This window comes from Pleurodeles waltl, chromosome 8, assembly GCF_031143425.1.
Source record: "Pleurodeles waltl isolate 20211129_DDA chromosome 8, aPleWal1.hap1.20221129, whole genome shotgun sequence".
NCBI lineage: Eukaryota > Metazoa > Chordata > Amphibia > Caudata > Salamandridae > Pleurodeles > Pleurodeles waltl.
Window position 1 is genome coordinate 25,962,702 of NC_090447.1, and position 23,858 is coordinate 25,986,559.

The following is a 23,858-nucleotide window of genomic DNA, read 5'->3' on the forward strand; positions in this document are numbered from 1 at the left end:
ATTTCTCCATGCATTTTCCATTAGTAAACACATATACATCATTAATAATTTTCGTAATTAGCATATCTGGTTCAACACAATAAAAATCCCAAACCAAATTAGAGTAGCAGAGTTAATAACCAAAATACCAAAAATAAAATAAGGTGACCTGGAGATATGAACCTTTACAGTTTTAAGGAAAAATAGTGCAAGAAAGTAAAAAAAGGACCAATGTTAGCCTGTGGTCGCAATAAACCAGTATCTAGGATAAATTAGAGGCTAACCACAATGGATCAGATATGCCAAACAGGTTCATCCCGGTAAAATATTTTATCTTCTGTTAGTCTTTCAAGTCCCAGTCCACCATAGGAGTACACTTCTAAAGCATTAGGAGGCTCACAGTGTGTCAGGCAGAGGCCGACAGCAGGGTCCACTCCAGGTCCAATTGCCAATGTTCAACTGGGTACCTTGAGGAAAAGACCTTGCAGCTTGTCTCCCTGTAGCCGCACATGAGGTCAGCCAACTCACCCTTCGAGTCTACTACTTTTTCCTGGGCACAAAAGGGAGGAGGTCTAGTCCTTCAGGGCTCCTCTCCAGTCACAGCCAGCCGGTCCAGAAAGTGTTCTGAACTGGGGACCTAGAGATGGCACATTTATGCCTGGTGCGATCTAGCGGGTAGGGTGACCCCTCTGGCCCCTCCTTCAGCAATGAGGTAATAGTGCCCAGGTCCAACCTTAACCACTTTTTCAGTGGTTCCTGTTTGCCTACCTGCAAACAGGCTCAAAATGCAATGTGTCGGGTGTTTTCAAGATGGTGAAAGTCTTTGACTACACTAAACCTGGGATCTGCAGGCTGTGTGTGTGTGTGTCTGGGGGGGTGCACTATTGTAATCCTAGACTCTTCCCACATCTAACCTTAAAACCCAGTTTAAGGCAGGCATTGTACCCACAGCAAACCCAGAGACAGAAGTCTGGTAGGGCAAAAGCAGCGTCCTTCAGCAAACAGACAGGGGATATAAGAGTGTTGTCTTGGTATCCTGAATGAATGAGTGAGTGAATGAAATAATTAATAAAATGCTACTACTAGAGTGTGAATAGCTGCTTTCAAGAAGCATCCTGGCACTAATTAGTTTTTCTTTCAAGTGTGCCCCAAATGTTACATGTGAACGCTGCCCATTCAGAGCAGCCTATTGTTTGCCCCTGGGAGGCATTTCACACATCTTTCACATACATCTAAGGCTAATCACTGGCTAGTCAGGGCTGGGAGAAGCACGACAGCCAATGCAAATTAGCCTCTCAGAACTTCAGGCATGGGAAAGGTAACGTTCTATCTGTGAAGAAATGCTAAAGTCCTCTTTCCAATTGGGACTGGTGAAGCCTTTCACTCAAGTCAGTACCCTCAGTCCTGTAGGTACCCCTGCCACATGAAAATCTTACCTGCGATAAACTGTTGTCAAGCTATGGACTGCTAGTATTTGGTACGTCTGGGGGAAATCATAGGGAGGAGGTCTAGTCCTTCAGGGCTCCTCTCCAGTCACAGCCAGCCGGTCCAGAAAGTGTTCTGAACTGGGGACCCAGAGATGGCACATTTATGCCTGGTGCGATCTAGCGGATAGGGTGACTGATAGTGGGTGCTGACTGATGGCTAAATCTATCCCAGTAAAAATCGCCAAGACCAGGTGTGTCATGAACTGGTCTTGGTGCTGAAATATGCCCCAACTTTCTACTTGTGTTCCCTTTTAACAATTGAACTGGACACCCTTTACCACAGTAAAACTCACATCCTCTCTGCCATTACAAAAGCATTAGAGAAGTCTGAGATCAATATCAGACTTCCAAGCACAATGACAATTAAATGATTTCCCAAAATGGTTCCACAGTGACCAATACACAGAGGAGAGCAGACAAACATATAGGAAACCCCGCCAGGTAAGTGATTCATGGTACCACATATAAAACACAAGTGAGCAGAACCCATCTTCTGCTATGAAACAAAGTCCCTCCGATAAGTGAAGCATGGACCAAGTCCATGGTGGAAAGACGAGCAACCTTTGAGACCTTCCAGTAGATGGGGTAGGAGTTAGGAATCGAGATAGCTAGGGGTTAGAAACTCAGATGGTAGTGGTTGGAAACTCATATAGTAGGGATTAGAGAATCAGATAGTAGGGGTTAGAAACTCGTATAGTAGGGATTAGAAAATCAGATAGTAGGGGGTTGAAACTCTGATAATAGAGGTTAGAAACTCAGATAGTAGGGATTAGAAACTCGGTAGGGTGCCTGGCTTGTAGTGGGTATCAGAGGTACTTACACCTTGTGCCAGGTCCAGTTATCCCTTATTAGTGTAGAATAGGTGTTTCTAGCAGCTTAGACTGATAGAAGGTAGCTATGGCAAAGCAGCTTAGGCTGAACTAGGAGACATGTAAAGCTCCTACTATACCACTGGTGTCATATGCACAATATCATAAGAAAACACAATACACAGAAGTACTAAAAATAAAGGTACTTTATTTTTATGACAATATGCCAAAAGTATCTCCGTGAGTACCCTCAGTATGAGGATAAGTTATATACACAAGATATATGTACACAAACCAAGATTATGCAGGTAATAGCAAAAGGAAGTAATGCAAGCAATGTAAAGTTACAGTAGATTGCAATAGGTGCACATAGGTATATGGGCAACACAAACCATATACTCCAAAAGTGGAATGCGAACCACGAATGGACCCCCAAACCTATGTGAGCTTGTAGAGGGTCGCTGGGACTGTAACAAAACAGTGTGGGTTAGAAAAATAGCCCACCCCAAGACCTTGAATAGTAGGTTTAAAGTGCACCTATAACCCCCAGAGAGCACAGAAGTCGTGATAGGGGGATTCTGCAAGGAAAACCAACACCAGCAATGCAACAACAGTGGATTTCCGGACCTGAGTACCTGCAAGATAAGGGGACCAAGTCCAATAGTCGCAACAGTGTCAAGAGTGGGCAGGAGCCCAGGAAATGCCAGCTGAGGGTGCAAGGAAGCTGCCACCTGTTGGAAGAAGCTTGGTGTTCTGCAAGAACGAAGAGGACTAGGAACTTCCCCTTTGGAGGATGGATGTCCCACGTCGTGAAGAAGCTTGCAGGGGTGTTCCCATGCATAAAGGCCACAAACAAGCCTTGCTAGTTGCAAGGGTCGCGGTTAGGGTTTTTGGGTGCTGCTGTGGCCCAGGAGGGACCAGGGTGTCGCCACTTGGAGGAGGAGACAGAGGGGGCGCCCAACAACGTAGGGAGCCCTCACAGAAGCAGGCATCACCCGCAGAAGTACCTGAACAGGCACTTGGAAAATGAGTGAACCGGAGTCCACGCGAAGTCACAAAAGGGAGTCCCACGATGCCGGAGGACAACTCAGAAGGTTGTGCACTGCAGGTTAGAGTGTCGGGGACCCAGGCTTGGCTGCGCACGAAGGAAATCCTCGAAGAGTGCACAGGAGCCGGAGCAGCTGCAAATCACGTGGTACCCAGCAATGCAGTCTAGCGTGGGGAGGCAAAGACTTACCTCCACCAAACTTGGACTGAAGAGTCACTGGACTGTGGGAGTCACTTGGACAGAGTTGCTGAGTTCCAGGGACCACGCTCGTCGTGCTGAGAGGGGACCCAGAGGACCGGTGATGCAGTCTTTTGTTGCCTGCGGTTGCAGGGGGAAGATTCCGTCGACTCACTGGAGATTTCTTCAGCGCTCCTGGTGCAGAGAGGAGGCAGGCTACCCCCAGAGCATGCACCACCTGGAAACAGTCAAGAAAGCCGGCAGGATGAAGCGATACAAGGTTGCTAGTAGTCGTCTTGCTACTTTGTTACGGTTTTGCAGGCGTCCTGAGCAGTCAGCGGTCGATCCTTTGCCAGAAGGTGAAGAGGGAGATGCAGAGGAACTCTGATGAGCTCTTGCATTCGTTATCTGGTGAGATCCCCAAAGCAGAGACCCTAAATAGCCCGAAAAGGAGGTTTGGCTACCTAGGAAGGAGGATTGGCTACCAAGAGAGGTAAGAGCCTATCAGAAAGAGCCTCTGACGTCACCTGCTGGCATTGGCCACTCAGAGCAGTCCAGTGTGCCACAAACCTCTGGTACCTCTGTTTCCAAGATGGCAGAGGTCTGGGACACACTGGAGGAGCTCTGGGCACCTCCCCTGGGAGGTGCAGGTCAGGGAGTGGTCACTCCCCTTTCCTTTGTCCAGTTTCACGCCAGAGCAGGGCTGGGGGATCCCTGAACCATGTAGACTGGCTTATGCAGAGATGGGCACCATCTGTGCCCATCAAAGCATTTCCAGAGGCTGGGGGAGGCTACTCCTCCCCAGTCCTCACACCTATTTCCAAAGGGAGAGGGTGTTACACCCTCTCTCAGAGGACGTCCTTTGTTCTGCCTTCCTGGGCCAGGGCTGCCTGGACCCCAGGATGGCAGAAACCTGTCTGAGGGGTTGGCAGCAGCTGCAGTGGAGACCCCGGAAAGGCAGTTTGGCAGTAGCCGGGTTCTGTGCTAGAGACCCGGTTCGGAGTTACCATTGTGACGCTGTACATAGGTAGTGACCTATGTACAGTGCATGCGTGTAATGGTGTCCCCGCACTCACAAAGTCTGGGGAATTTGCCCTGAACAATGTGGGGGCACCTTGGCTAGTGCCAGGGTGCCCACACTCTAAGTAACTTTGCACCCAACCTTCACCAGGTGAAGGTTAGACATATAGGTGACTTATAAGTTACTTAAGTGCAGTGGTAAATGGCTGAGAAATAACGTGGATGTTATTTCACTCAGGCTGCACTGGTAGGCCTGTGTAAGAATTGTCAGAGCTCCCTATGGGTGGCAAAATAAATGCTGCAGCCCATAGGGATCTCCTGGAACCCCAATAGAACGAGTTGGAAACTCAGATAGCGGTTAGAAACACAGATAGAAGGGATTAGAAACTAAGATTGTATGGGTTAGAGAATCAGACAGAAGGGGTTAGAAACTCAGATAGTAAGGATTAGAAACTCAGTATGGTTAGAAAATCAGATTGTAAAGGTTAGAAAGTCAGATAGTAGGGACCAGAAACTCAGATGGTACAGGTTAGAAAATCAGATAGTAGGGATTAGAAACTCAGTACGGGTTAGAAACTCGAATAGTACGAGTTAGAAACTCAGACTGTTGAGGTTAGAAACTCAGTACAGGTTCGAAACTCAGATAGTAGGGGTTTTGAAACTCAGATAGTAGGGGTTTTGAAACTCAGATAGTAGGGGTTTTGAAACTCAGATAGTAGGGTTTTTGAAACTCAGATAGTAGGGTTTTTGAAACTCAGTAGGGGTTTTGAAACTCAGATAGTAGGGGTTTTGAAACTCAGATAGTAGGGGTTTTGAAACTCAGATAGCAGGGGTTTTGAAACTCAGATAGTAGGGGTTTTGAAACTCAGATAGTAGGGGTTTTGAAACTCAGATAGTAGGGGTTCGAAACTCAGATAGTAGGGGTTCGAAACTCAGATAGCAGCGATTAGAAACTCTAGGGATGATAACCGATTGCAGGGATGATATACTCCGATTGCAGGGATAATATACTCGAATAGCAGGGGTGGGAAAATGCGATAGCAGGGATAGGAAAATGCGATAGCAGGGATAGGAAAATACGATAGCGGGGATAGGAAAATTAGCAGGGATTAGAAATTCCGATCGCAGGGATTAGAAATTCCGATCGCAGGGATTAGAAATTCCGATCGCAGGGATTAGAAATTCCGATCGCAGGGATTAGAAACTCCGATCGCAGGGATTAGAAACTCCGATCGCAGGGATTAGAAACTCCGATCGCAGGGATTAGAAACTCCGATCGCAGGGATTAGAAACTCCGATCGCAGGGATTAGAAACTCCGATCGCAGGGATTAGAAACTCCGATCGCAGGGATTAGAAACTCCGATCGCAGGGATTAGAAACTCCGATAGCAGGGATTAGAAACTCCGATTGCAGGGATTAGAAACTCCGATTGCAGGGATTAGAAACTCTGATAATAGGGATTAGAAACTCAGATAGTATAGAAACTCAGATAGTAGAGGTTAGAAACTCAGATAATAGGGATGAGAAACTCAGATAGTAGGGATAAAAAACTCTGATTGCAGGGATTAGAAACTCCGATCGCAGGGATTAGAAACTCCGATCGCAGGGATTAGAAACTGCGATCGCAGGGATTCGAAACTCTGATTGCAGGGATTAGAAACTCTGATTGCAGGGATTAGAAACTCCGATCGCAGGGATTAGAAACTCCGATCGCAGGGATTAGAAACTCTGATCGCAGGGATTAGAAACTCTGATAGTAGAAGTTAGAAATTCAGATAATAGGGATTAGAAACTCAGATAATAGGGATTAGAAACTCAGATAGTATAGAAACTCAGATAGTAGAGGTTAGAAACTCGGATAATAGGGATGAGAAACTCAGATAGTAGGGATAAGAAACCCAGATAGTCTGGATTAGAAACTGATTGTAGGGGTTAGAAACCCAGATAGTAAGGATTAGAAACTCAGTAGCGATTAGAAACTCAGATAGTTGGTGTTATAAACTCCGATATTTGGGGTCAGAAACCCAGATAGTAGGAATTATAAACTTAGCCCCTGCTTAACGCAGGTGTCTAAATCCAAGCAGCTCTTGCAGAGGGATGTTGTTTCATTGTGAATGGGAAGGTCTGTATTTATTTAGATAATAGTAAGGTTGGTGTTTTAATGTATTTAATCCTGTCTGGTTTTCTCGGGGGATCCTGTTAGCGGGAAGTAGCAAATGAGAGAAGGGGAACACCAGGCATTTAGTCTTCTAGGTTAATGCTTTGACGTCTTATCTGCCTACAGTTTTTTCATCTGTGACTTTTTAAATACAGGAGCTCAGACTTATCAGTGTTGCTCTTTCGGAAATGAGTATCTTCAGCGATCCTAGGTAGGGAGACCTGTTGTGTCCGCATGGTAAATCGAGAGATGGCCCTCTGTCTCTCATGTAGTCTGCTCCATGCCTGACCTCCATGTCTCCTTCCTTCTCTGGGCCCCCTCTGTGTCTGCTTTGGTTACTGTCCCCATTCCCAGGCCTCTCCATGTCCAGTAAGATCTCCCTCATTATTCCACAGGACAGCGGAGAAGCTTCTTCCTGGCTCCGAATTTCATCGCTACGTGAAGGGGTCACAGAGCGTGGTCCGGTCCCCCGCACCCTACCAGGTGTCCGAGGAACTGGCTGATCACATCGACTTCGGTGAGTCCTGCAACAAGACATACTGGAGCTAGAAGTGAAGGCTTTGAAGAGCTAATGTGTTGCTCTTGCGCATTTGTTGACACAATCTCGGATTCATAAAAGGGGCTCTTATTTCAAATAACTGGGAGCCTAATCTTTAAGCCGGTTCTTCCCCCACCCGGAAGCACATTGATTGCATATGGTGGCACCAAACTTTAAGGCACAGGCTTCACACAGAAGAGCTATCGCTTGTGTTGCACAAACCACAGAGTCTGTATATACACAGCAGAGCTGTTCTCCAAGAGACAGAGAAATTATAGACTTGGAGAACTTTTCTGTAGATATCTATATATACTGTTCCTCGCTGAAACTAGCGACAAAATACTAATAACACTGAACGTGATATGGTTTTATCTGGGGGAAACAATATTTTACATCAAACCTGACCTCCTAACCAGGGAGTTTGGAAGGCGGTCATGAAGCCAGAGACTTGAATTATATCTTTGTCAGACCTTTCATTGGATAGAGACTCATTGTTTTAGGCTTACACCCATTTCTGTTTCAGACCTCGAATTCTAGAGCTAGGCATAGACTGTGATCTGTGATTTGGACAATGGAACTATCTCTCAGGTTGCACAGATCTGTCAATCAGACATTTTAGGCTGCATTGCTGTCACTTGCGGCACACTGCTTCTTTAGCTTATTACATATAGCATGTATTAACTGAGTCACCGAGGATCACACATAGTCAGTATGGATCTGCAAACTTATCACTTGAAGCTCTACCCCGAGTTGGCTGTCTGCACTCCAACCCATTCAGCCCTTTCTCTGTCAAACACTACTGGTCAGATATAATTAAGTTTATTTTGAATACTTTAATTTCTATGATGCTTCAAACTAAGTTCTTAGACATAGCCTGATTTAGGTTCTGCAGATGGGTTACTCCGTCAGAATGGTGATGGACATCCTTTCTGCCAAAATATAAATCCCAATATTTCCTATGGGATTTATTTTACGGTGGAAGCCATATCCATCACCGTTGTGACTGAGTAACCCGTCTGCCGAAGTCTGAATTAGGCCCTTAGGCTTAATGAGTGAGACTGTGCACACAAGGACTGTCTTTTATGTTTCATCTCCTTCTTTTCCTCCTTAGATTGAGCATGCTAGACAGTGCATAATGGACTTGGTGCCCGCCGATTTCTTCCTATTGGTTAGCTTAGCTTGTCATTCTCATTTGACTGCTTCTTATTTGTGCCCCAGCTTGTCAATCTTGCGATTTTTCCCTCCCATGGAGCATTGGCTGTTCACCATTGCTTTGATTGGCTGGTGTATCTGCTTTTATTTCTTGCTTTTCAAGCACTACTTTTTTCTTTTTGGTTAAGCACTATGTGAAAGTGCCTGTGTTTCCCAGCTTGCACGCTGGTTTTTCCCTTTTACAAGTTCTAACTCAGTTCATATTAATCTCACCTCTCCCCATCCTAGCTGCCTACACAGGTATTACTGGGGCAGTGAGTAGGCACAGCCCAGGCTAGGAGGTCATGCTCCCACCCAAGTAAAAAACAACAGCTGCATTGTGCTCTCCAATGAGTTCATATTATTATATATTTATTTACATCAGGGTTGTGGTGGCTTTTGCGGGGCTTGGCATGGGTGCTCCAGCTGGCGCTGCCCACCCTGCCTGCAGTCAGTACCCATGTGCTTGGCACCCAATGGGAAAGAGCAGCTGACTTGAAAAGGCTACGGCCTGTGGGCTGCCCATAAGAGCTCCCTCTGTAATAAAAGTGCCTGGACCAACCACAAGTTGTCTAAAGCACTTGTGCTATAGAGGCAGTGGACTTCAGTATGTGCAAGACGGTGGGGCAAGGGCAGGATTCACCACCCACTATACCAGCGTAGGCAGGGGTGCCACAGAAACAGACTCAATTCTTTTATGATCCTTCATAACTTTTATCTTTGGCTTGGAGGTCAAAGCAAGTCAGATAGAGAAACTGTGCCATAGAAAACGAATAAATATTACAATGGGAAAGAAAAAAATAAGATAGAGGCAAACTAAGTGAGACAAAATAAAGGAAGTAAAATGTAGATAATGATAGCCGGAATTAAAAAGAAGCGTGAAGAAAAGAGGGTCCGAAATAAGGAAAAATATGTAAAAAGAAAAAGGAAGAAACAACTAATTAATAGAAAAATGAAAGCAGAGAAAGAAGGAAAGCAGTAAAAAATACTGAAGAAATGTGAGATGAAAGGAGGGGCGTGTGAAGGAAAGAAGAGATGAAAGAATGAATTAAAGGAAGGAATACAAAAAGAAAAGATACAACCGTGCAGTAAGGGGCGGTGGGGTGCATGGCGGATGGGAAGGGGGCCACACTAAACAGATGAGATATTATTATTATTATTTTTTTTTTTAGCTTACCTTACTGAGAGCCACGCCACTCCGCAGGCTCCACTTGCAGGCACAGGCTTCTAGCCCGCCCTGTGGCAAACCCTAATGCTGCCCTCATGCTGCTGGCAACATGAAAGCAGCGTTAGTATTGGTTGGAGCGCCCTGGCCTGGTGTTCCGAGGCAGACTGGGAGCCTCTGCCTGCTGTCTCCAATATGGCAACACAGCTTGGATTGGAGAGGGCTCAGTGTGCATGTGATTGGGTGTCCTGAGATGGGCGGCCAAACACGTGACCACTGAGGGGAATGATGTGCACTCCACCCCTCCGTCCCTGTTGCGCCCCACCCCTTTAACAATAATAAATATAGTTTATTATCGTTTTATTGTTAAAGGTTTGCAGCTGCTGCTGCTGTGGGGTGGGAGAGAAGCTTCTCCACCATAGCAGAGGAGGAGCCGCTGCTGTCGCCAGAGTCCCCCTTCCCTTTCCAGAACCTGTCTGGTGGATAGTAATATTGTGCTGCAGCTCCTCACAAATATGTTCAAACTCCTAATAAATTTATGTAAAAGTAATACCTGGTAGATGATTGAAAGTGCCGTGTCCAATGACGCTTAATATTGCATTATTCAGATTGGTGGTTTTAAATGAAGAAATATTGGCCCGTGGAGTACAGGAAGGCCCAAAGGGTGAGCTGGGGAGCGGGCGTAGTTTGGTTCAGTAATTGGTGCCTATGTTTGTACACATCGAGCTCTGAGAGCAAAGTGCTCCTTGTTCCTGGTGTTTGTTGTTTCATTCTCATTTCTGAAGTCTGGTGTGTAGTTTTGTGTTTTCTTTCAGTGCAGGGCTGCCTAGCTTGCAGAAACAGGCCTTTAATTTTTGTCCTTTTCCTGTTCACCTGTCACAGGTGCTCACTCACCCACTGCTCTTTGTATATTCACTGCCGGGCACACTTTAAGTATGACAGTCACAGTCTACGGGTGCTCAACACTAAAGCACTATGTTAAGCATACGTATCTTACCTATTCATCTTACACACAGAGATGTACTGTGTTGGTTGTCTCTAGTGTGGACTGGGCCGTAACAGCAAAGAGAATAGAATGTTACCCGGCTCTCTACAGAGATGTTACCTGTGCCATTAACACATCTTCCTTTGTTTTAATACTTTATCATTTATCACCACCCTGGCTACCTGGACCTACAAACGAGCTGAAGGAGCCCATCTTCAGCCACAACTGTGCACCAGGGTGCACAGCTCACGTACAGTGTCACTTGTGAGCCAAGGTCCAAAATAAACTTAGCTGCTTCCAATATGTGATATAGTCCGCTGTTGCCTTCCTGGATACTTCAATTGGCAAAGCCAAAAGGTTTGGCTTTAACACACCGACAGTTTGCTCAAAGTCTCTCTGCATCCTGCCTCTTTCTGTGCCTCCCATGCCTTCGCCCATTTTTAGGTTGAGGCTGCAAGAGTATGCGCTTTCTCATGCAAGTCTCTTGTGTCAGGTAATAGGTTTGGAACCCGCCCATCGCTTACCACTTGTTGGCACCATTGTTGTTCTTCATAGCTGTTGTTAGAAATGGGATCTTTGGTTGGCAGTCATGATACCCCCTGCTCACCCCCTTGGTAACTTGACACAAGCAGAAAGGCTTAACCCAAAGACAAAGTGTAAAGTATTTGTACCAACACACACAGTACTACAGTGAGGACACTACAGAATGAACCTACACCTGTTTAGAAAGATAGCCAATATGTATCTAAACAAAACAAGACCAAAACAACAAAAATACAACATACACAAGCAAAGTTCTGAATTTTTAAAAGATTAAACTTCAATATAGAGCTTAGAAACACACATGCTTCGAATTGGTGAAATCACAGCATTGTGACGGAGTTGTTCCCAACAATCCAACACCAATGGGGCCAGTCACAGACTCACACGATGCAAGGTACAGTACCTAGTAAAAAATGAGGAAACAAGCCGGTGCACAGAGTCCGGGATTGCAGCGTAGCTGAATCCGGTGTGGCTTCGGTTCCGGTGCTGTGGGCTAAGGAGCAGAGGCATCACGAAGAGGCATCTGGTTCTTGCTGCGGAGCGGTGGAGGTGAGGCGGTGTCGGTGAGGAGGTGAGGTGTTGTCGGTGTGAAGTGCTGGATCTGCGCACTTCGATGGGATCGATATCCGACAGTCACGGCGTGGTGCGGCGAAGTCGAGTGTCACGGACATTGGTGGCACGCACTTTGCGACTCACGGAGTTGCGGACTTCGGAGGGGCTGCTGCGATGTTTGGCCTGTGGGGTCACACTCCAGCGACGACCATGGCTTTAGGTGCAGGTGGCATCGCATAATCCAACAGTGGCGTCAGTCCGGAGACATCCGAAGTCGGTGCACTTGGTTTTTCTTGAATTTCCACCAGCTTCTCCTTTCAAGAGCCCAGTGACTAGATTGAGCAGCACGTGGCAGGGCAGGAGTCTCAGCAGAGAGTCCAGGTGCTGGCAGAGGAAGTCTTTGATGGCCTTGAGACTTCAGAACAGGGGACAAGCTCAGTCCAAGCCCTTGAAATTTCTTCTCAAGCAGGAATATACCACAAAGTCTAGTCTTTGTCCCCTTCCTCAGGTAGAAGCAGCAACTGCAGGATAGCCCAACAAAGCACAGTCACAGGCAGGGGCAGCACTTCTCCTCAGCTCTTCAGCTCTTCTCCTCAGCAGAGGTTTCTCTTGGTTCCAGAAGTGAATCTTGAAGAAATCTAAAGTCTGGGGTTTTGGGTCCAATACTTATACACCTTTCTGCCTTTGAAGTTGCACAACTTCAAAGAAAAGTCTCTGTTGTTTACAGGAACCTGCCTTGCCCAGGCCAGGCCCCAGACACACACCACAGGGTTGGAGACTGCTTTGTATGAGGGCAGGTACAGCCTATTCAAGTGGAAGTGACAACTGTCAGTCTGACCCTGACCCAGACGGGGAACCCAGAAACAGAGTCACAGAATGGTTTAAATAAGAAAATGCCCACTTTCTAAAAGTGGCATTTTCAAACTAACAATTTAAAAACCACCTTCAGTAAAAGATGTATATTTATTTTGTGGGTTCAGAGACCCCAAACTCCACATTTCTATCTGCTCTCAAACAGAAACTGCACTTTAAGACTATTTAAAGGCAACCCCCATATTAACCTATGAAAGAGATAGGTGAAAACCAAATGTGGCAGTATTTCACTGTTAGGACGTGTAAAACGCACCAGTACATGTCCCACTTTTAACATACACTGCACCCTGCCCAGGGGGCTATCTAGGGCTTACCTTAGGGGTGGCTTACATGCATAAAAAGGGAGGTTTAGGCCTGGCAAGTGGGTACACTTGCCTTGTCGAATTGGCAGTTTAAAACTGCACACACTGACACTGCAGTGGCAGGTCTGAGACTTGATTACAGGGCTACTCATATGGCTGGCACAATCAGTGCTACAGGCCCACTAGTAGCATTTGATTTGCAGGCCTCAGGCACCTCTAGTGCACTTTACTAGGGACTTACTAGTAAATCAAATATGCCAATCATGGAAAAACCAATTACACATACAATTTCACATAGGGAGCTCTTGCACTTTAGTACTGGTCAGCAGTGGTAAAGTGCCCAGAGTAACAAAAACAGAGTCCAGCGCATAGCAGCAACCTGGGAAGTGGAGGCAAAAATTTAGGGGAAACCACGCCAAGGATGGCAGTCCTTCTCAGTGGGCAACTCTTGCCGTGCGTCACTTCCTTTTATTGATGTCGCGCAGGGACCAAGTACTGATTAATTAACTATCATAAGTGTACCTCCACTGGCCATCTTTTGTTTTGTTTTTTCACTTTTAAGCGGGAACTCGTCCCCGAGGTACTGGAGCTTTTAACATGAGTACCAATTTGTTCGGTTACACAAGGACACATTGTTTCATTAGGCTGCAGAGAGATGAAGTGATTTGCCCAGAATCACAGGAGGTTGAGAAGATGCTGACACTCAAACCCGGATCCCCAGCTTCAAAGTTGTCCCCTCTGGTCCTTACACCACTACCTCTCCTACCAGTTGTGCTGGAATGCAGATGCCATTTATACAATATGACGCCGTCAGCCCTGCAACATAGCTCATAAAAGCTCTGTTTTTAAGTTATCTTTAATCCCCTCCCTATTTCTTTACAACACGTCCTGGTTAGTTTTACAGCTCTGTGCATTCCTTGAAGTACCATGATCTTTTCTTTATTTTAAGAACCCTCATTTGTCTCCTGTTCCTACACATAAATACAGTGAAACCTTGATAAATTGTGCACCTCTTCCTAATTTCAGCAGCAGGTACACCTGTGCGTTATAGCTTTAACATTGTTCTGAAACGTCAGAATTACATTATTCACAAATGTTTGTGAACCAGAACTGAAACCAGACTGAGTTGGTGTTCCCCACAGTTGCACAGGTCTCCTAACACCATCCACCGTACACAACCCTTGCGCTGCACCACCTTTTGCTGTTCTGCTAATGAATCTAACTTGATAAAAAAACATATTTGTTGTTTTATGTGCGGAGGAGGTGGTTACTTGCCTTTCCAGTACTTTAGAAAAATATCATGAATTATTGTAATGAATTAAATCTTTACAAGTTTTCTCCCTGAGGTTGGCTCTATGGTAAATATCTTGAGATGGCACTGCTGTGATCTCGCACAGTGTTGATAGGGCTGATGATGTGTTCGTTCACTTCCACAAACCTTATGAGTTTTGTGATGTAAAACCAGCTTTAAACCCTGCAATCATCCTTTTTTCCCCACAGTTTAAATACTACAGACTCAAACTGAAGGTACTGGAGTGCTTTAATATGAAAAGCATTTACATTACACAAGGCACATTCACCTTATTCTTGGCACGGGCTATTACGTGATTTGTCCAGAATCACAGGATGTTGATTGAGGCGCCGAGACTTGATTCCGCTTCCCCAGTTCCAACGGCGTTACAGCACATCCTTCCCCCCCCCCACCCCAATCCCTCTTTACCGTAAGCGGTGGCCTCTGGCATGTTGGTTTAACAGGGGAAAATGCACGCTTCTTTATTGTTTTCGTGCCACAGCCTTCCTGTGGGAGGACTGAAGCACCACAGCAGCATTATGTTGCTTTTGGGTTTGTTACAGACAGTCTAGCCATGGTAACCTGCTTCTAGGCGCTGCAGCTTTCCCCACCTTTAAGAAATTAAGTTGTTGTCTTTTAGAAGTTAGGTAGCCCTAGTAAACCTCTGAATTGTAAACATGCTGTCAAGGTCAAGAGATAACTTTTCAACTCAGAGTAATGCCTAAAGGAGTCTGAATTTTCAGTGCTGCACTGACGTATATTTTGAGGGCTCTCTGGTCTTGGTATATTGCTTGCTTGTAGAGCAGGGCTCTGTATCCTCTGTATGCTGCTTGTAGCTTTCTTATGCTGCTTGTATGTAGATGTGCTCTGTATCCTCGGTATGCTGCTTGTATGTAGATCACTGCTATGTATCCTCGGTATGCTGCTTGTATGCAGATCACTGCTATGTATCCTCGGTATGCTGCTTGTATGCAGATCACTGCTATGTATCCTCTGTATGCTGCTTGTATCCTCTGTATGCTGCTTGTATCCTCTGTATGCTGCTTGTATCCTCTGTATGCTGCTTGTATCTGTCTAATGCTGCTTGTATGCAGATGTGCTCTGTATCCTCGGTATGCTGCTTGTATCTTTCTTATGCTGCTTGTGTGTAGATCAGTGCTCTGTATCCTCGGTATGCTGCTTGTATGTAGATGTGCTCTGTATCCTCTGTGTGCTGCATGTATGCAGATCACTGCTATGTATCCTTGGTATGCTGCTTGTATCCTCTGTATGCTGCTTGTATCCTCTGTATGCTGCTTGTATCCTCTGTATGCTGCTTGTATCTGTCTTATGCTGCTTGTATGTAGATGTACTCTGTATCCTCGGTATGCTGCTTGTATGCAGATCACTGCTATGTATCCTCGGTAAGCTGTTTGTATCTGTCTTATGCTGCTTGTATGCAGATGTGCTCTGTATCCTCGGTATGCTGCTTGTATGCAGATTTGTGCTCGGTACTCTGCTTGTATCTTTTGTATGCTGCTTATAAGTAGATGTGCTTTGTATCCTCGGTGTGCTGCTTGTGTGCAGATCTGTGCTCTGTGTATGCTGTTCATATCCTCTGTATGCTGCTTGGGTGCAGATCCATGCTCTGTATTCTCGGTATGCTGCTTGGGTGCAGATCTGTGCTCTGTGTATGCTGCTCGTATCCTCTGTATGCTGCTTGTATGCAGATCCATGCTCTTTATCCTCTGTATGCTGCTTGTATGCAGATCCATGCTCTGTATCCTCTGTGTGCTGCTTGTGTGCAGATCCGTGCTCTGTATCCTCGGTATGACGCTTTTGTGCAGATCTTTGCTCTGTGTATGCTGCTCGTATCGTTGCTATGCTGCTTGTATGCAGATTGTGCTCTGTATCCTGGTGTCACATAGGCTCTTATTATGCTAATAAGACTACTTGAGCGGCAGAATCGCCTGCGATGTGAGAGACTGAGTCTTACCCAGTTCAGGTGACGTCTGTCACCCCAATCCGTATTTTTCTCTGGTTAACTAGCAGTGCCTCATCTCCACCCATGACATAATTGATTTCTCAGGGAAACGGTGGTCACTCAGGTCTCATCCGCTTCTCTCAGTTACATTAGTCTCACATACACCATGACAAACAGAGGCGGTATATATTTCAATAATGCTTTAATAAAGCGACTGCATCTTAGATAGCAAAGCGTGGACTTCAATAACCAGGACGGTACAGCATGACGAGATTAAAATGGTGAGAAGGAAAGTAAAGCATAAAAATACCGCTACCATTTTGTCACTAGAGTCAATCGACTAATTCCTACCTAGGCTATAATCGAGCACAGCATCATAAGCTTTAATTCTGCCCTTCATGTTCCCCTGGGAAGACGTCATCCTCCATACCTGAACGAAGGCCTGAAGTCTGCATCAGCAGCGGCAGCGACGCGTTCAGCGTTCAGCTATTAGCCACAGTTCTCTGGCTCGAATCGCACTCTAACGTGTAAGGGACAGGTGCAGGGAAATACAACAGCTGATATTCTGAGAAAGTGTCCCTACGTAAGGATCTGTGTTTTTGTATGAATGTCAGAGATAAAACTCATACCACGTTCACCGGCAACCTATCTTACTACAGCCTTGAAAGAAGCACAGAGTGAGCAAGAATGTCTTGTTTGAGAACATAGTGCTGGCCTAGGCAAAAAGAGCTAGATAGAGAGAAATAAAACAAGACCGCAAAAGTGACTATTGTAAGAATAATGAAATGAAGCTGAATAAAATATGTCTAGGTTATAGTGCACAGCGGCAGGCCTAGTATGCTAAAATAACGCGCATGAAGCTATAACAAATAAATGGCTACACAACATTGGTTGTATGCAGATTGTGCTCTGTGTCCTCCGTACTGCTTGTGTGCAGCTCTGTGTATGCTGCTCGAACCCTCGGTATGCTGCTCGTGTGCATCTCTATGTATGCTGCTCGTATTCTTGGTATGCTGCTTGTATGCAGATTGTATGCTGCTTGATAACGCTGTGCATGATATACAGCGAAATTACACTATATCATAATTGCTGCACTGTGGAGTGTGAAGAGGAGCGAACTGTGCCGAAACAACCTATGTTGGGCTTCTAGGAGAGGTGCAGCTGTCTTTCACTGGTGCATTTGTTTCCTGATCAAATGTCCCCTCGATGCAGCCTGCAAGCGAATACAGGCTTTCCGCTTTGCTGCATGATGCACTTCCTTCAACCGTAAAATCCTTGAACAAAGAGCACAACTTTCTTCAGAACTCTGTATTGATTATCTGCCTGCCTTGTCCTCACATTGGCCTAGATTCTCCTAATGGCATCCATCAGCTTTTGGAACGTTTTCCTGGTTATGTTGGCGCGATAAAAGGCCTGAATTGTTACTGCAGATTTGAACGTACACACCTTTTTCTTGAAGCGCATATTTGCTTTTCTATGCTGCGTTCACCATTGCTCCTGTTTGAGACTCATTTAACTTCTCCCCATCAGTGGCGTAGCGTGGGTTGTCAGCACACGGGGCAAGGCAAGTGATTTGCGCCCCCTAACCTGTGGATTTTAGCGAGTGCGAGCGCGCCCCCCCCAGATGGTGCGGCCGGCCCCCCCTGCACCCCCCGCGCTACGCCACGACTCCCCATCCTCCCCTGTTTCTTCTCCCCTTCCATCACCCCGTATCACAGTGTCTTTGCCTTAAGCTGCTGTCAGAATCTTATTTCATTGTTTTGTTCTCTTGCCACACTCCACTGCTTTCTTTACCCTATAATTTCGCTTTCTTTGGTAAATTTCCAATCTCTCTCTCTCCATTTCTCCCCCATCACTGCTCTTGTTCCTTGCCTCTTCCTCCCCTTTCTCCTATCACTTGCTTTTTCCATCCTTTCCACTGTTTTATTTCCCATTTCCCTCACTTGTGCTGTCTTTTTTGCCTCTTGTTCTCCCACCCACCCGCGTCTCTGCAATTGGGACCTAAGAAGCGCTCTGAAGCGGCCAGTGCTGGTCCCTTTATACCGCTTTTTAAAATTATCCCCTTATCCATTCTTCTCCCCCGCCCCCCATTTGCCCCCTCCAGATGCTTGCCAAAGCCAAAAGCTCGCCCATCTTCGAGGCCTGTTGCCTTTACCAATGCTTTTTTAAAAAATATATATTTTATTTTTTTACTCAAGCTTGTGCTTCATAGAGGGGACAGGCATTATGTACAGAAAGAGGTTGGTTGCAGGTAGACACAGCGCAGTCTTTCACGTGCATGCCTATATTTACAGGCACATAAATGCTCTGTACACGTGTGCATGCCTGTGCTTACAGGCATTAACACAGGTAAAGACAGACCTATTGCCTTTTACAGTGCTTGTTCAGTCGAGCCTACCAGACAGGGCGAACTCTCCGATTTCAAAAAGACCTATTGTGGGCTTACCAACAATTTACAGCCCGCCGTTGCTTTCATTGGTTTGCTTTGTGTTTTAATCTCATTTGATTGCTTCTTATTCAATGGCTTTCCTTGTCCCAGCTTGTCCGCCTTCTATTTGTCCCTCCACTGGGCCATATGTTTTTATCAATCCAAGTGGCATCTGCCATCTTGGATCACTAAATAACCAATTACAGCAAAAGGCAGCCACATCATACTACTGGTGTGCGCGTGCATTCCAAGTCATGCACAAGTGGAATGACACCGCCACCTGTAACCATCATTTCATTGTGCCTTTTTTCATTCATTTATTCTTTTTTTTAATGATGCTGCACATAGTCGGGGGTGAAGGGTGTAGTAGGAGTGAACCTGAAGCTGTAAAGCATGGCCTAAAGGCATTGCCAATCCCAAAAGGCCCTAAAGGCAAGAACCATTTGGCTTTGCCAATGCTTGTTTTCACTCAGCGTCTGTTCTCTGTGGCAGTGTCTCTTGCTGTTTCTCTGTTTTTCATTTGCTAGGTCCCTTCATTTTCAGCACCCTCACAGCATCCATCCCCCTCACTGATAAATGTTAACTTGAGCATATAGCCCCTTGAAACACAACTGGCTGACATGGGAATCAATACCACCAGCTCTACAAGAGGCCATGCCCACACCAAACTGAAGAAAAATGATGCATTCACATAATCACACATAAATGGACTTTGTTCTGGCAAGAAACACACCTGTCCACTGAGGAGTGTTTCATGCAGCGTACATCAAAGTCTTCAGAATCCTGATGGGACAACCCCAATGCTCAAACCTCTGCTAAACCCCTTACTTCACCCTAAAGACTTGCTGCATAGATTGTACTAGGAAATATCAAATCCCAAATGTAAACTGGACAGAATATCATTACCACAATATCAAGGGACAAAACATTGAAAGGTAAGTGCACAGGAGGAAAACATTGTACTGTTCCTAAGTCCACATCTACACAGCTTGAAGATGCAACACCCTGTGGAGTCCTGTATTATAAAAGTTATAGAAACTCAACTGTCAATATTCTAACTCAACACTGGTAACAATCTCTGCCCCACTGACATCTGGGATTAGATATTCCCAGCACACACTTAACAGAGGATTACAAATGAGCGCTACATCTTCCCTGCTGTGTAAGATAAAGACCTCCACATGACAACGTCAGTAATCACATCTCAAGACAGCGGAACAAGAACACCGGATGCGAGGCATCTGACTTGCAGTTATGTCCAATTACTAGCTAATTCTCTAATGAATAACCCACGAGTCATGTGGATCTAGCTGGTTGAATGTGATGTGTGTCTTTCTTGGGGAAAGATGAAAACCAATGTTTCAAAGATGCCCACTGAGAGGATGACGCCAGAAGTAGATTTGCGATGCTGGCATTAAAACACCCAAGAAGGTTTAGTTGTGCCGCATGAAATGTAAAAGTTCAAGATTGCATTTATGTTGAGTTTTAGAGTCTTCACTCCAGTTGTTAAATGTTTTGCCCGATATATAAGAATAAAGGAGGGGACTTGATAGGATGTATTACTCCGAATCAGTTGTATGTTATTTCACAACATTTTAAAAAAAAAACTTTTTTATGAATTGTTAGACTTGGCATCCTTGGTGTGGTTTCCCGTCTTTTTGCCTCTGCTTCTTATGTTTTTGACTGTGTGCTGGACTTCATTTTAGCTGTTTTTAGCACTCTGGGCACTTTACCACTACTGACCAGTGCTAAAGTGCAAGTGCTCTCTATCTAAACTGTATTGATAATTGGCTTTTCCATGATTGTCATCTTTGATTTGCTAGTAAGTCTCTAGTAAAGTGCACTAGAGGTGCCCAGGGCCCTTTAAATCAAATGCTACTAGTGGGCCTGCAGCACTGATTGTGTCACCCACATGAGTAGCCCTGTAAACTTGTCTCAGACCTGCCACTGCAGTGTCTAGTGTGTGCAGTTTTAAACTGCCATTTCGACATGGCAAGTGTACCCACTTACTAGGCCCAACCCTTCCCTTTTTGTACCGGTAAGGTACCTCTAAAGTAGACCCAAGGTAGCTCTCCATGGGCAGGGTACAGTGTATTTAAATGGTAGGACATGTACCAGTGTGTTTTACATGTCCTGATATTGAAATGCTGCTAAATTAGTTTTTCACTATTGCAAGGCCCATCTCTTCCATAGCTTAGCTTGGGGATTGCCTTTAAAAATCTTTTAAGTATGGTTTCCCATTGGGAGCAGATTGCGATATGGCGTTTGGGGTCTCTGAACTCACAATTTAAAAATACACCTTTTGGAAAAGTTTGTTTTACATTGCCAGTATAAAAATGCCAATTTTCGAAAGTGGGCATTTTCTTGCTCAACCATTCTGTGCCTCTTCTTGGCTGCTGAAAACCCATCTGGGTCAGACTGACAGTTGCGATGTTTGTGAGTTCCCTCTAGACAGTGACACAAAGGGAGCTGAGTTGTGTCCAGCATATCCTGATGGGTCTTACTGGGCTAGGGTGGGAGTAGGAGAGCAGTCACCTGCAATGGAATAGGACTGTGCCTGTCCTCACACAATGCAGTCTCCAACCCCCTGGGGCAGGGCAAGGAAGAGGTTAGATCTTGTGCACTATAAAAACTTTCCTTTGAAGTTTGCCTACTTCAAAGGCAGAAATTAGTATAAGTATTGGACTGCTGACCCCACAACTTAAAAACACTTCTGGATCAAGAGCTGTGAGGAGTACTGCCCCGTTGCTCTATGGGTGTTGCTGGGTTGGCCTTCGGTTTCTGCTTCTGCTTTGGAGAGAACAAAGACTGGACTTGCTGTGTATCCTGCTTGTGAAGTTTCTCCAAGGGCTTCGGCTGAGCTTGCCTCTGTCTAGAGTGAGGGGACCTACTTGGACAGGGTGTACACTGACTGCCAACTAGAGACCCCATTTCTAACAAGAAAGTTTATTCAGCTTTACTCATTTCACTAAGAGTTGTTTGCTTTTGTTTAAAGCTTCAAAATGTAAATTGGATGTTGGATTTACAGGCAGTCATCTGTGGGTTGTTGGGGTGGAAGAGGATTTGAATGGTTTCATAAGTGTTTAGAGCTGAAGGTTAAGTCCTGTTATATGTTTCTGGAAGGGTTGGAAATATATTTACAACTTTCATATCAACATAACAGAGGCCAAACGTGTGGACAAATTGCCTTTATGTAGTGGGCACTGCAGATAGAGGTGGTGTGTGGTGCTTGCAAGGTATTAGTGTTGTGCAGTTGCTGGGATGTACCCTGCTCAGTCCATTTTGAACCTACATTTGGAGTTTCCATGTAAGTGTGTGTGTGACATCTGATTTCAGCATGCAGGGGTGGTACATGCTTCTGATACAATTATACCTTTCTGTTTGGCTATACACTTAGTGCATAGCTGCCAAACCTTGAGACTTTGTATGTGTGACAAATCCACAGTTTGTCTGGTTATGTGTTGTAGGAAAGTCACTCTTTTTGGCAGGGTTACCCCCACTTTTTTCCTGCTGTCGAGGTGCTTAGACTGTTTTCAATGGGATCCTGCTAACCACGACCCCAGTGATTGTGCTTTCTCCCTCTAAATTTGGTTGCTTTGGTACATATTACACCCCACAATTGAAATGTTGGTGCACCCCCTGTAAGTCCCTAGTATATTTTACTTGGGTACCCAGGGAATTGGTTCCCCCGGGGTCCCCACTGGGTTGCAGCATGTATTATGCCACCCATGGGAGCCCATCCAAAATGTGTCTGCAGGCCTGCCATTGTGGCCTGCTTGAAAAGGTGCATGCACCCTTTCGCTACAAGTGACTGCACCAGGTCACTGTAAGTCACCCCTATAATAGGCACTCCTAGTCTAGAGGGCAGGATGCAGGTCCTTGTGTGTGAGGCCCCCCCTGCATGAGCAGAGATGCCCCTATGAGGTCTAGCTCCATTCCACTGGACTTCGTAAGTGTGGGGAAGCCATTTTACCTATGTACTAGACCCAGGTCTCCAGCTACATAATGGTAACTCCGAATCTGGGCATGTGTTCTGCTCTCCTTCAGACTGAGAGGAATACAAAGTGAAGGGAATGCAAAGAATGCAGCACTCTTAGTCTGAGTAATGAATTTATTAAAGCACTCTCCAAGTTTCATACTCAGAAAGAATAACATGAGTATTTCAAATGCAGCAACATACGTGCAATTCTAAAAATGATCACAACAGTAGAATAATAATAGTCACAGAAACAAAGAAGATGCAATATTTCAACAATGGAGATTATATATATATATATATATATATATATATATATATAGAGAGAGAGAGAGAGAGACAGACACACTGTATTCATGCATGTCCAACACAAAGCTAAAAATATGAATTAAAAATGCATTACCATGGGTCTTAACAGCAACATCATCCCTCTGTCTGCCAGCTCCAGGTTGTGGAACCCGGACAACCGAAAAGAGGGAGGTTGCCCGCAATGGGATTCGTTTCTGAACAAGGCGTTCCCTCTCAGATGAGCTCTTTCTTCCCAGTTGTCAAGCCTCCACTACCTTATATACTTTAAAACTTTCCTTAAGAGGAAGGCTCTAGAAACCCGCCTCCCATCGGGTAAGTTGTTCAAATGCTGGCCGTACCAGGTCATTGTTGAAAGAGCACCTTTAGAGACTGGCCAAATCCTAAGGTGCACTTTCCAGACCGATCTGTTCCCTGCTTTACCATAAACATCCCCAGCCTGGTACATCTTATCATTATTACTCCCACATGTTAAGTGCCCATCCTTGGTGAGAAAGAGTAAAAACACGTTACACAAGCTGTGCGCGGAAAAATACTTGCGCCATTAATGTGACGGCATTTGCAGCTAAGCTAACCACAAAATGGAGTCCGTGGTCAAGATGGAGCCGGTGGTTAGATACAGATGGCATTACAGCATGTTTGGTATCAAACATGTTGGAATCATAACCCAATACTGTTGCAGGATTCCGTGCACTCTGGGGATTACTTAGAGGACCCCCCGGTATTGCTCCTACCAGTCTTCTATGGTTTTCCAGGCAGTCTGTGCTGCTCCCACCCCTCAGACAGGTTTCTGCCCTCGTGCTGCTTGACCAGCTCAAGTAGGGGAAGGCAGAACAAAGCATAGCCTGTGGGAGAGGGAGGCAACATCCTCTCCCTTGGAAATAGGTGTTACAAGGCTTGGGAGGGTTAGCCTCCCCAAGCCACTGGTTTGCTTTGAAGGGCACATTTGGTGCCCTCCTTTCATAAACCAGTTTGAACCAGTCCAGGGACCACCAGCCCCTGCCCTGTCACGCCACTGGTCAAAGGAAAGGGGAGTGACCACTCCCTTGTCTATTACCACCCCAAG

General features: G+C 45.5%; 1 protein-coding gene across 1 annotated transcript in view; it reads left to right on the plus strand.

The window, feature by feature from the left end:
- The window catches only part of TPP1 (tripeptidyl peptidase 1), a 102,870-nt gene that overhangs the window by 14,355 nt on the left and 64,657 nt on the right, over nucleotides 1-23,858 (plus strand). The window contains exon 5 of the mRNA XM_069203639.1: nucleotides 7,075-7,196. Within this exon, the coding sequence (XP_069059740.1) occupies nucleotides 7,075-7,196 (122 nt within the window). The remainder of the gene's footprint in view (nucleotides 1-7,074; nucleotides 7,197-23,858) is intronic.